Raw genomic sequence first — 13,380 nt, forward strand, 5'->3', positions numbered from 1 at the left:
CCTTGACCTGAACTTCACCAGAAAGTGACCTAAGCCGTACCTGATAGTCTTATAACCAACACCATTGAGTTGGAAATGAAAAATTGGCCATAAAACATGCATCACACAACCTTAGTAAAGTTGGGCTCATGTGACCTGACCTGTGACCCTTGGTGACCTGACCTGTGACCTGACCTGGTATTGTCAGTGACCTCCAATAGCAAAATATATACTAGGCAACTGACGCCCTATCGCTGATTATCGACAAAATGCGTTTTCCTCGGTGTTATAGCGCATTCCCTAGCAGACCCGGGAACGGTGAAACATTTCATCTTTGACCTGACCTGTGACGTCATCGGTGACCCCGAGGTCAATGAAATTTGGTTTCTCTCGACAAATTTGACAGGCCTTTCGAACACCGTTTGAATTTTCCGGATCCGTCCAGTAGTTTCGGAGATACGACGGGGGGCAAAAAATAGCCCCCCCCCCCCCCCCACCAGGTCGCGTTATAAACAGACCCCACCAGGGCGCGGGTTAAGTGAGGTCAAATTTTGAAGTTGGTTGTTAAGGCCTAAAAAGGTGTCTATCTGATGCAGTTTGTCACGGCAAATCGAATGGTGCTTTATGTTTCCGTACGAGGTCTAGAACTTCCAAAAAAAAATCTTTTTTCATGTGTGTCGTGAAGTCATAAAATTTTGAATAACTCCCACATTTTTGAACCGATTCTTCTTAAAATTGGTATGTAGGTGCACATAGACCACTTCTCTGACATGTATTCGGGTTTTTTCGATACACTCAAAAGTTTTGGATTTTATAATTATTTTCCCAAAAAAATCAGTTTTTTTAAAGAAAAAAATTGAGCCAAAATCCAAAATTTTCAAAAACCGAGATAGCCATTTGATAGGCAAAGTAAAATCACGTATAACGTTCTTTGTTACGTCTTGATTCCTTTAAAAACGAAGATGTTAGCGGCGTTTGAAATTTTGCCGTTTTTGAGGCGAAAATGGCGAACATGACGTCACTAAAACGTCATTTTCTCAAACATTTTCCGACGGATTTCGCTCAAATTTTAACCCGCGCGGGGCTGGGGTCTCCAGCCGAACGCGCGGGGCTGGGGGGGTAAATTTTACCCCCCCCCCCTGTTATCTCCCGAACTAATGGTCCGATTTGGAAAATTCAAACGCCAATCGAAAGATCTCATCACGAACAACTAAAAGCATGTACTTAATTTTAAGTTTGAGGTCAAGGTCAAGGTCAGGTCAAGGGTACAAATTGCAAGTTCCTACAGTATCGGCCTTGCACCGTAGTTGCCGAAGAATGGAGTCATGGACTGAGACTGATCGCCCAAAACGTGTTCTTAGGCTACCAAGACAATATTCGTTGCATACAATATCATTCAGAGGTCAAGGTCAAGGTCAGGTCAGGTCAAGTCAGGTCACCAAAAACAAAATATAGAAAAGGGCATGTGCGACACATGTTTTATGGGTCATTTTACTTATAGAATTCAATAGGCACACTCAATAAGTGATATGGACCACCTCTGGATGAATTTCAGGTCGAGGTCAGGTCAAGGTCAGGTCAAGTGAGGTCAAATTTTGAGGTTGGTTGTTAAGGCCTAAAAAGGTGTCTATCTGATGCAGTTTTTCACGGCGAATCGAATGGTGCTATTTTTGTTTCCGTACGAGGTCTAGAACTTCCAAAAAAGTCATTTTTCAAATTTTTTGTGTGTCGTGACGTCATACAATTTTGAATAACTCCCACATTTTTTAACCGATTCTTCTAAAACTTGGTATGTAGGTGCACATAGACCACTTCTCTGACATATATTCCGGTTTTTTCGATACACTCAAAATTTTTGGATTTTATAGCTATTTTCCCAAAAAAGTCTGTTTTTTTGAAAAAATTTGGGCCAAAATCCAAAATTTTCAAAAAACCGAGATAGCCATTTGATAGACAAAGTAGAATTACGTATATCCTTTTTTTTGTTACGTCTTGATTCCTTTAAAAATGAAGATGTTAGCGGCGCTTGAACTTTTGCCGTTTTTGAGGCGAAAATGGCGAACATGACGTCACTAAAACGTCAATTTCTCAAAAAAAAAAATCCGACGAATTTCGCTCAAATTTTCAGGGGGGAACATGTCAAATTGATGTAAGAAAAGGTACTGAAAGTTTGGCGCCGCCGTTTTTGAGATATTGCAAAAATTCGCGAGGGGGGTAAAATCTATCCCCCCAGCCCCGCGCGGGTTAAGGGAACGTGTCAAATTGATGTATTATATCGTGTCGGGTCGCGGCCCGCCGGCCGCGGACCATTTTCAGAAGTGGCGGGCAGACCGTGCGTCGAGTACTGGCTTACTCGCGCGGCAGTACTGGGGTTCACAATCATTGTTTAAAATCTTTTCATTTGCCATGAACTTTAAATTATGCGCCGTAATTAACGATCATTTGTCAATTATTACAAGTTCTTCAAAATTCTTCTATGAAAGAAAATGATTTCATTTCACTCAAGAATTGCCTTGTCCCCCACTACAACCGCCACCCAGCCGCCATCCATTGGAAGAGATAGGCTCTGCGGCACAAAGTGTCGTTTTAAACTGGACTGGGAACCAATGTGTGATGAGACTTCAAGCTAAATTTATGCTCATTATGTACCTAGAGGCATTGGGAACAACGCTCTGACTGTACATTTTTAGATTTTTGCCTCTAAATGGAAATATTTACAATCAAGTACTTTGCGAGCGCAGTTTAGAAGCTCCAGTAATGTTAAAGTCATATCTCCGACAAGTATGTAAATACTGCTCTAGGGAACCAACAGCTCGCATCTTACTAGCTTTAAATTATATCCATATTGTTCCCAGTACTTTCCTGAACACCGTGGTGAGTGTACATTTTTCGGTTTTTGCTTTACAAGCGTAAAATTCGTCTGGTTTTACACCACTTCATTCGCCTCCATAGCCCCGTAACGGCGCCGCGCGGCCCGGCCGGCCGGCGCCCGCTGTAGTTCCAAGCACTGCCCGATAGATGGCAGGCGCAGAAGTGGTCCCAGCCGTCCCGGTACGTGGTACGGAAAGTTTGACGTCGCTGGCGCAACGCGTTTAGACATTATTGGCGAAAAACGGGAGGGGGCAGAATCTGCCCCCTCCCGTTTTTCGCCAGCGTTTTCGCCAGTTTTTCGCTCCCGTTTTTCGCCCCCCCCCCCCAGCGGGGCGTGGGTTAAATATCGTCGTTTTCCAACCTCAGGTGGATCGCAAACGAAAATAGCACCTAAATGAACAATCCAAATGTTGAACGCAATGATAATCAGTAGAGTATGCAAAGCAGGGATTGTAAGCACAATGCCTACTTACCTACATCAACTTATTAGATTGATTGTTACCTTGTATGAGCTCCTCAAACCTACAACACACGACGACCTGCCTACCACCATAAGGAGATTTCCGCGAAGGTGAAGGCTTCACATGCGCGTGCGCTGCGCTGAAGCGGAGAGCGATCGATCTGAAGCCTTGCACACCGTCGCGAGCAGCGTCCCAGGTCGTGATTGGACCGGCGACAGTGCAGAATAGCTGCAACGGTCGGTCTCCCAGCAGCCCAGCAGGCGTCTGAGGACGCACTTTGTTTGATTTTGCGATCTGACTAGACAATTGTTTTTGGCCAGAGGGAAAAGAACAATCCATTAGCTGATGGGGTATAAGCTGTTTTTGAGCCCGGTGTGCTGACGACAACGGATACAGAAAAAAATCACTTATGCTTCGTCCTGCTCTAGGTTACCGAGCTCTTTAGGGACTTTCTGTCCATTGAAATACCTATAATTTTGGTAAATTGCATTATCTGCCTTCCGCTATTTAAAAGTTTTATATTTTTCATGAAATTACTTTGCAGAATGTTATAAGATTAATTGTAAATCATCGGTGGACTATTCTGACTTTAAGGATGGTTTTCCTGATCAACTGCAGACGAAGTTTCCGATTCGTTAGAATTTGTGGTAACTACGAAACCACTGAACAACATGAACGGTTGTACAAAGTTCGCATCTTGCGCTCCTGTCCATAAGCAGGTAAACGCGATTTGCAAGCGACATTTCGTATGCACTAACTATCGGCTGCATGTTCATTGTAATTTTTTCTCTCTCTCTCTCTCTCTCTCTCTCTCTCTCTCTCTCTCTCTCTCTCTCTCTCTCTCTCTCTCTCTCTCTCTCTCTCTCTCTCTCTCTCTCTCTCTCTCTCTCTCTCTCTCTCTCTCTCTCTCTCTCTCTCTCTCTCTCTCTCTCTCTCTCTCTCTCTCTCTCTCTCTCTCTCTCTCTCTCTCGCTTTCTTTCTTTTTTTGCTTTTTTCCTTTTTCCTGTCTTTATTTCTTTTTTATCTGCCTTTATTTTTCTCTGTTTAACTCTGTTTTTCTTTCTCCCTCCCTCTCTCCCACCCTTTCTATTTTACCCCTCCCTCCCAAAAAGAAAATATACTCATACACAGCAATTTACCACAGCGTTTTCTTCAACTCGTTATCTAACGCCGTAGAAGTCTTTTCGAGGGTGGTACAAGAGAGTAGTTTGGGAAAGAAATTAATCGAAAACTTCAGTGTCTTGCATGAATCTTCGAAATCGACATGGTGGGTTTTGGCTCATTTTGTGTGTCTATTTTAAGTTCGAACTACCTAACGCATTTGCCATTTACTCGATTTTCTGTTTGCGTTTCAGGTTAATGCAAGGGTGGCTCTTCTTGAATTCCTTCTGGGAAGTTCCACAGGCGAAGGCATATCTGACCTCAGTGCCAACAGTGAGTATGTGCTGCCTTCTCACCTGCGGCCATGGGTGCCGGGCTCAAATGCTCCGTATGCCCCGTGCGAGGGAGGCCATCGCCGCGTATGGGCTGTAGTGAACGTTAAATGTATAGCCTTGGTTAACTCCTTCAGTCAGGCACAGTCCTGTGGATGCGGATGTTCCCTGTGGTATAAAAGTCACCCTATGCAGTTCAGTGATGTAGTCCTCGTGGTTATTGGTCACGTTTATATACGATCTCCAACAGTGGTCTCTGATGAGTCCAGTGACCACTGACCAGCACTGTCTTACGGTCCCTAATACTACCGGGTGTTCATTAATGAATGGAATAAAGTAGGTAGGCACCAGAAAGATATAAATATTAAAGATATTTATATTCATCTCACGTTATCAAATCACACAATGCATTTTCAGGAGGGCTGATCATTTATGATGACATCACCGCGATCACCGCTTGCCACTTGTGTCTCTTACAGGGCTCAAAGTAACACCTTCGCTCGGCCACGCACGGCTCTGCCCGGCGCTGTGTGTGCCGGGCCGTCTTCCTCAGCTGCTCCTTGCTTATGCTCTGGCGAAGTCCTCCACGACCTTCTTCAGTTCTTTGATTGTTTCCGGCTCCGATTCCATCACGCGATCCAAAGCTTGGGTCCAGAACGAGAAATCCAGGCAGGACAGGTCGGGACTGTATGCGGGCCAGTGCAGATGGCACTTCCGCGCGAGATCGTTGAACTTCGATCGAGGGAGGCCATGACATAATTAGGATCTTCAATACTTTTCTAATGGACATTTTAAGCTCTTCGCACGCCTGCCGATTATGAGCTGTGGCATTTTTCCGGAAGAAATCCTTGACCTGTTCCATTTCATCAGGGGCCATCGGCTGGCGCCCGGAGCGCACACATGGCCGTGTCGCTGCAACCATCCTAAATCTTTCCACCAAACGCTGAAAAGCATTCAGATGTAGTATTGCTGCTGGTTTTCTCGGAGAGAACTTAACCCTCGCCGGACCTATTGGTTTTCTACATACGCGCCGGCCGAGGGGGGGGGGGCGGGTACGACCCCCCCTCGCCGTTTCGCCCCTGGTGGAGCTAGCGCGTCGCGGAAAAAACGAGCGTGTGCGCCGTTACGAGACGCAGAGATTGGTACCCGATTTTGAGGTCCTAGGTCAACCGGTGACCTCTGAGGTCAGGTCAAGTGCCCCAGGGTACGGTTCAGTTTTTGGTGAATAACTTCGCAAAAAACGGCCGCAGAGCCGCGATTTTGGCAGCATCGTGTTCGCCTTGCTCAGGCGCGTCGAATGATATACTTTTTGTTCGGGTCAGGTCAACTTAGGGTGTTGACCTCAGGTCAAGGTCAGGTCAGCACCCCCAGGTCACGAAGTTGGTCGAAAGAGGTCATGTCGCATATCATTCGATTCGGCAGGTCTTCCTGAGTCCATTGGTGGCTTTCTCGACTCGCTAGCTCAATTTGGTCGGGAGTTATTGACGAAAAACTAATATGACCTTGATGACGTCATAAATGACGTCACGCAAGGTCAACATTGCAAAAATGACGCATCTAACCTTGCAAGGAGTGCATCAAATCACGATTCCGTGTGCTTGAGATAGTTGGAGATCGTTCCCGGCGCCAGAATAGCAGTTTTCATTTTTCCCCATTGACTTATAATGGTGAGGTCACGAAAATGACCTGACCTCATATGACCTTTAGGAAAAATCCGAGATATACAAGTTGTGAGACTCATAATGGATACTAGATCCTGCAAGTTTCATTTCCCTGTGACATCTCCTCTGGCAGTGAGGGCGTTGCGAAGTTGCGACATCTGAAGACCGTGCAGAGGTTCACTTATGACGTCATAGGTCAGTGACCTGACCTGACCCAAAAATGCGGTTGGTGTCAAAAGATGCGGCTTGGATCAAAGGTCAGGTATGCCAAGTTTCAGCTCTCTATCGCCAGCGTGTTCGGAGCTATTGCGAAAAAACCCTATGGGGGGGGCGGCACCCGCCCCCCCCCCCCTCGGCCGGCGAGGGTTAAGGCGGAAAGCCCGCCTAACCACGGTAAGACTTTCCAACCCGGCACACTTCTCCACAACCCAACCCTCTTGTTCATAATTGAACGGCGAGTTTGTCTTGAAGTGCCGATTTGGGCTCTTCGAAACCAGAGCCATTCACAAGCGTTTGGATGACACCGTGATTAAAGTTATCATGTATTAAAAAATGATAAAGCCAATGCTTCATATTAACAAGGCAAAAATTGCGCGTACGTGATTTATTGTTATCACGTGACGTAGCTACGTTATTCCATTCATTAATGAACACCCGGTAGAATCAGAATATAATGGTAGAATATAATGTCTGGTGACGGCTTCTGCCGTAGAATCACAGTCGCACAGTCCTGCAGACAGTCAGTCTAATACGGCTTCCGGCAGTAGTCCTGAGAAAACTCGGTAAATGCCCTGATGGCTAATGGTCCGAGTAGTGTTTGTCTTGTCACAGAGAACCTCTGAACAAATTCATCATCACCAGATTCATTATTTATCGAAGACAAGCGAATAACAAACATGTGTAAATCAGAGACCCTTGAACATGTTCTGGTAGTCCATGAGATTCCGTTCACGTGTTGTTCATCTGTGCGCACCTGCATCGGCAGACATGCCGTCCTGATGTGCAGCACAGTGAACGTTATGTGTGCACCAGGGCCGGATGATCGTGCCGTACCTGTTCTGATGGCGGCACAGTGAACGATCTGTGTCAGGGCCGGATGATCGTGCCGTACCTGTTCTGATGGCGGCACAGTGAACGATCTGTGTCCGATCTGATGTACCTGTTCTGATGCGCGGCGGCTCTGTGTGCGACAGGGCCGGATGATCGTGCTGGATCTGCATTCGGACGTGAAGCCGCTCTACGGCCAGTTCGACTCGTACTACGGGCAGCCGTTCATCTGGTGCATGCTGCACAACTTTGGCGGACAGCTCGGCCTCCAGGGCACCGTCGACCAGATTGTCAAGGTCAGCGCCAGAATCGGTTTCTCTACAGCAGGCTCTAGCTGTAGTGACTGGCGGTGTTAGCTGTTTTGTTCTGCTACCTTAGTGCCTATTAAAATGTAATAGGTATTCGACTACCGGCGAACGCACCACGTGACGCTGCGTCTACAGCTTCAGTGTCCTGTTCTGCTTGTGTACAGATTCCAGGTCTGTGTGTCTGCAGGGACCTTTTTTGTGCATGCAGAACCCCGTTTTTCCAAAGGCTCCTGTTCTATTGGTTTTAGGGCCGTGTTTTGTTTGACTACAGACCTGTTATCGTTCTGTTTGCCGTTCTGTTTGCCTGCAGGGACCACTCTGTTTGTGTTATGTGTGTCTGTAAGTCCCACAGAGATAGTTCTGTTTGTGATTTGCTTTTTTCCAAGACCTTGTTCTGTTAATATGCATGGACCCTGCTCTGTTTCTCTTCAGGAACCGTGTTCCGTTTATGTTCTGTGTGTCTGTGGGGACTGTTTTGTTTCTGTTCTGTTTCTCTGTAGGTTATGCAATGTTTGTCTGCAGGGCAGGAACCGCTCCGTTTGTGCTCTGTTTGTCTGAAGGCTCTTGTTCTGATTTTATCTCTAGAAACCTGTTCTGTTCCTCTGCAGATCACTAATATGTTTTTTGTAGGGATCGTCCTGTTTGTTTTCTGTTTCTGTGTTCTGTTTCCAAGACCCGTATCGTCTGCTGTTTGTCTGAAGGACCTGTCCTGTTTAGAACTTATTCTTTGGAGCGCTCTTGCGAGGAACATTATGAATATTAGAGAGAGAAAATATATGAAAAATTGACCTCTCCTCGACATTTAAAATTATTTGAATAGCCAAATATTACTGTATTGATATTTCGACCAACAGGTCTTCTTCAGAATAAGACAATGTACACAAGTGTACGAGAACGAGAATACAATAATTGATGCAGCAGACTTATTCCCGCGGTTTTCAAATTCAAAAATTAGCGCGGTTTATCTCGCGCTCATAAAACAGTGGTACAACCTTTTTAACAACTTCAAAATATCACAGAATATGCATGAAAACACACCGCTTGACACATCGAGTTCAAAGGTCAACACTCCAAAGTCAAAGGTCAAAGTACTAGGTTCAAATGCCAGACAAGAAGGTCGAGTTCAAGGTTAGAGTTCAACGTATCCATGACCATCAAGGTCAAACCATAGCCAGATAATGTAAATTATACAATATACACATATATACAGATCTTCATTCGCACTGATTGTTCACAAGTCCAGTAAAGCGCATTACAAATTTAGCAATACAAAATTGGCCATAGGAAGCATTTGACATTTCCACGATCACACTTCATACATTTCCAAATCTTCACTTATTTATATCTACATGATAGGCCATGAGGACACATTTGAGTTTAGCCTTGGGTCAAGCTGCCTGATGAGTAGTGATTCCGCTATTTTGCGGTCAGGATGGTCTCTTGCCCGGTACAAAACTTCAACATCTATGTGTGTGAGGTTGCCTGTAGTCTGTGGGTGACAGGTACGAAAATGGTCTCCTAAGGGTGTATCCTGTTTTTGGCTCGTCATATCACGTAAATGTTCATTGAACCGCAGCCTCAAGGGCCTTTTCGTTTCCCCAATGTACTCCATTTGACCTACATCAGAAGCACAAAGTTTGCATTTTAGCCTATAAACTACGTTTTTTTGTGTGCATAGTCCGCGAAAATCTGTCTTACATAGATTACATCTGTTGCCGCCCGGGCATTGAGGTTTGGAAAAGGCCGACCGCACTAACTGTTTCTTTAACTTTTTATCATTACGCCATGCTACTTTCACGTCCAGCCCCGATTTCTTGACCACTTTTTTCACCTTGCATAGCAAATCCTCATCGATGTACGGTAAGGTAAGGAAGCCATCCTCCCCCAACGTCTGTTTCGGTGCCCTACCCTTTGACCTCGCTTGTCTGACCTGCCTTAGAAGTTTTTTCAACAGCTGTGCCGAATAACCATTACCCAGTAGCAATGCCCTACTTGTGCTGGAAGCATATTGTTGTAGGCTCTATGGAACATGTTCCTAATCATGCTATGCTTAGTAGCTGAGGGGTGTGCTGAGGTAGCATGTAACACTATGCCCGAGTTCGTTGGTTTGATATACAGTTCCGTCTCCAGTTTGGCCCTACGTGAGCAAGATTAGGGCATTGCTACTGGGTAATGGTTATTCGGCACAGCTGTTGAAAAAACTTCTAAGGCAGGTCAGACAAGCGAGGTCAAAGGGTAGGGCACCGAAACAGACGTTGGGGGAGGATGGCTTCCTTACCTTACCGTACATCGATGAGGATTTGCTATGCAAGGTGAAAAAAGTGGTCAAGAAATCGGGGCTGGACGTGAAAGTAGCATGGCGTAATGATAAAAAGTTAAAGAAACAGTTAGTGCGGTCGGCCTTTTCCAAACCTCAATGCCCGGGCGGCAACAGACGTAATCTATGTAAGACAGATTTTCGCGGACTATGCACACAAAAAAACGTAGTTTATAGGCTAAAATGCAAACTTTGTGCTTCTGATGTAGGTCAAATGGAGTACATTGGGGAAACGAAAAGGCCCTTGAGGCTGCGGTTCAATGAACATTTACGTGATATGACGAGCCAAAAACAGGATACACCCTTAGGAGACCATTTTCGTACCTGTCACCCACAGACTACAGGCAACCTCACACACATAGATGTTGAAGTTTTGTACCGGGCAAGAGACCATCCTGACCGCAAAATAGCGGAATCACTACTCATCAGGCAGCTTGACCCAAGGCTAAACTCAAAGGTGTCCTCATGGCCTATCATGTAGATATAAATAAGTGAAGATTTGGAAATGTATTAAGTGTGATCGTGGAAATGTCAAATGCTTCCTATGGCCAATTTTGTATTGCTAAATTTGTAATGCGCTTTACTGGACTTGTGAACAATCAGTGCGAATGAAGATCTGTATATATGTGTATATTGTATAATTTACATTAATACATACTTTACGGTGCGTTCACTGGAGATTAACCGTGCGTTAATTCGAAGGTAGCCGTGCACCAATTTAAATTGGTGCACGCGCGTGCAGTGATGACTTTCTCGACTGAAGTTTTTCGGAAGGGTCATTGACTTTATTCTAAGATTTCCCATAAAGGGTCCTTTTTAGTGGCATGGACTAGGTTTAATTTTCATTTAAATTCGCACCGTTAAGCATGTATTAATTAGTTTAACACATGGTTTCCGTGCATAAATGGTTTTAACGCACTCGTGGATGGAATGGAGCACTTGTGCGTTAATGCACTCGTTTCACTCGTGCATTAACACACTCGTGCTCCAATCCATCCACGTCGTGCGTTAAAACCATTTACACACGGGAAACCATGTGTTAATATATATTATCTGGCTATGGTTTGACCTTGATGGTCATGGATACGTTGAACTCTAACCTTGAACTCGACCTTCTTGTCTGGCATTTGAACCTAGTACTTTGACCTTTGACTTTGGAGTGTTGACCTTTGAACTCGATGTGTCAAGCGATGTGTTTTCATGCATATTCTGTGATATTTTGAAGTTGTTAAAAAGGTTGTACCACTGTTTTATGAGCGCGAGATAAACCGCGCTAATTTTTGAATTTGAAAACCGCGGGAATAAGTCTGCTGCATCAATTATTGTATTCTCGTTCTCGTACACTTGTGTACATTGTCTTATTCTGAAGAAGACCTGTTGGTCGAAATATCAATACAGTAATATTTGGCTATTCAAATAATTTTAAATGTCGAGGAGAGGTCAATTTTTCATATATTTTCTCTCTCTAATATGACCTGTCCTGTTTGTCTGTTTGACTTCGTCCTGTCTGTGTGCAGGGACCGTTCGAGGGCCGCGCCATCGCCAACAGCTCGATGGTCGGCACCGGTCTGACGATGGAGGGCATCTTCCAGAACTACGTCATGTACGACCTGATGCTCGAGATGGGATGGAGAAAGAGCTCTCCCGACGTCGTCCAATGGTCTGTATCGAAAGCAACGCACTAGGGTGTAGGACACAGCTCTGAATTCGAGAGACATAGGCACATACATCTTGTGGGATACTATATTTCATTAAATAAGTTTTTCTTCGCTTATCCCACCGTGGCTTTTCAATAAAATATGAGCATTTGAAAATAATGAATTATGAATTACTCTAAACATATTGAAAACCGCGACTCGCAGCGCCGCGAAACGTGACAGAGCTTATCAATCACCAATATTTCATTGTGTCTTAAAGTTTTTACCCCAGGTCAACTGAGGTCAAGGCATTAGGCTCAAGTCCAACCGTGCCTCCACATAGCTTTGCAATCGTATTATTCGTACAGCTTGTTTCCTAGAAGGTTGGAACTCGGTGAATTGCATGAAGGTATCAGTTCTAACTTTTTGTAAATATTGTGTTTTCAAATCTATGACCTGCGGTCAGGTCTGATTTATGACCTCGCCATTATAAGACAATAGGGTAAAAGTACAAATGCCCCCTGCTTTGAGCAAAAACGTCAGAACCACAAGATTTTTTTTTATAAATTTAGTCCGAACATTTTGATGGGAAGGATTCACAAGGACAGAGCCACCGCTAAGCGAAGCTTGTTGCGGTGACCTTGCCCTCTATCTACCCTCCGATCGCGCAATTCCAGTTCTATGGCAGAATTTAGAGTCAAAAGTTTAACGTGCGCACATAGCCGCGCACGGCCGGTCCCCTCACTGACTTCACCTGGCTACGGACTGCCACCAACCGCAATCATACCTGTTAGGAGGCCCATAAATGTCAAGCACCCGTCGCGCTTCGAACCCGGAATGTTGTAACCGGGAACGCGTGCTCTCACCACGCGGTGTCCAACGCTCTACCAACTGAGCTACGGGACCGGTTATATTAATAGAAACATGACCATTTTACCTATATGCAATGGACAAGGTATAGCTCACGGCCAGTGGCCACTGAAAACGTTGTGTTAGGTCACAAAAGATGACCAGAATTTTTCCAGAATAGTACCTACTTTTGATAATTGATGCCTGATGGTGGCATGATAGAGCGATGAATACACCTGAACTATGTTCCGGTCACCAATACGGATCGGTTTAATGCAAAACGACCTTTTCAAGACAGATCAGGACTTCTACCTGAGGTCAAATTTTGAAGTTGACCTTTTCAGGTCAACATATAGTTTATTCGGCGCGACTTGACGAGCGATGTAGGATACCGATAAAGTAAATGCTATAAAATGATTGGTGTAAAAGTTGTTACGGAACAATTGTTTCTGCGAAATCTGTCTATGTAGTTCGGTGGTGTTTGCCCTCTGTGTTCCACACTGTTGACCTAAGATCAACCCCGGGTTCGATGTCTCTCGGACGGCGAAGATTCTACGCCGTCCGGCCAATCACGTTCCATAACCACAGCCGAGCCCCTGCTGACCTTCAACGGGATTGGCCGGACGACGTAGAATCTTCGTCGTCCGAGAGACATCGAACGCGGGGCAAAACTGAGAACACGCGAGCGAAAGAGTTTTGAAAGAGCTGTCGAATGTGCCACTCTGCGGCTCCCTAGTTCTTCTGGTTCACAAGTTATCCATTGATTTGTAAAAAGGCAAAATCGAAAAAATCGTAATAATTCTACTGTTGGTAATCT

The 13,380-nt window shown here is 45.0% G+C and overlaps 1 protein-coding gene across 1 annotated transcript in view; it reads left to right on the plus strand.

The window, feature by feature from the left end:
• The window catches only part of LOC122386716 (alpha-N-acetylglucosaminidase-like), a 61,606-nt gene that overhangs the window by 26,562 nt on the left and 21,664 nt on the right, over window positions 1-13,380 (plus strand). Inside the window, exons 9-11 of the mRNA XM_043376196.1 lie at window positions 4,667-4,745; window positions 7,599-7,748; window positions 11,595-11,737. Coding sequence (XP_043232131.1) covers window positions 4,667-4,745; window positions 7,599-7,748; window positions 11,595-11,737 — 372 coding nt within the window. The remainder of the gene's footprint in view (window positions 1-4,666; window positions 4,746-7,598; window positions 7,749-11,594; window positions 11,738-13,380) is intronic.

This window comes from Amphibalanus amphitrite, unplaced genomic scaffold, assembly GCF_019059575.1.
Source record: "Amphibalanus amphitrite isolate SeventyFive unplaced genomic scaffold, NRLGWU_Aamphi_draft 000260F_arrow, whole genome shotgun sequence".
In the NCBI taxonomy this organism is placed as follows: Eukaryota; Metazoa; Arthropoda; class Thecostraca; order Balanomorpha; family Balanidae; genus Amphibalanus; species Amphibalanus amphitrite.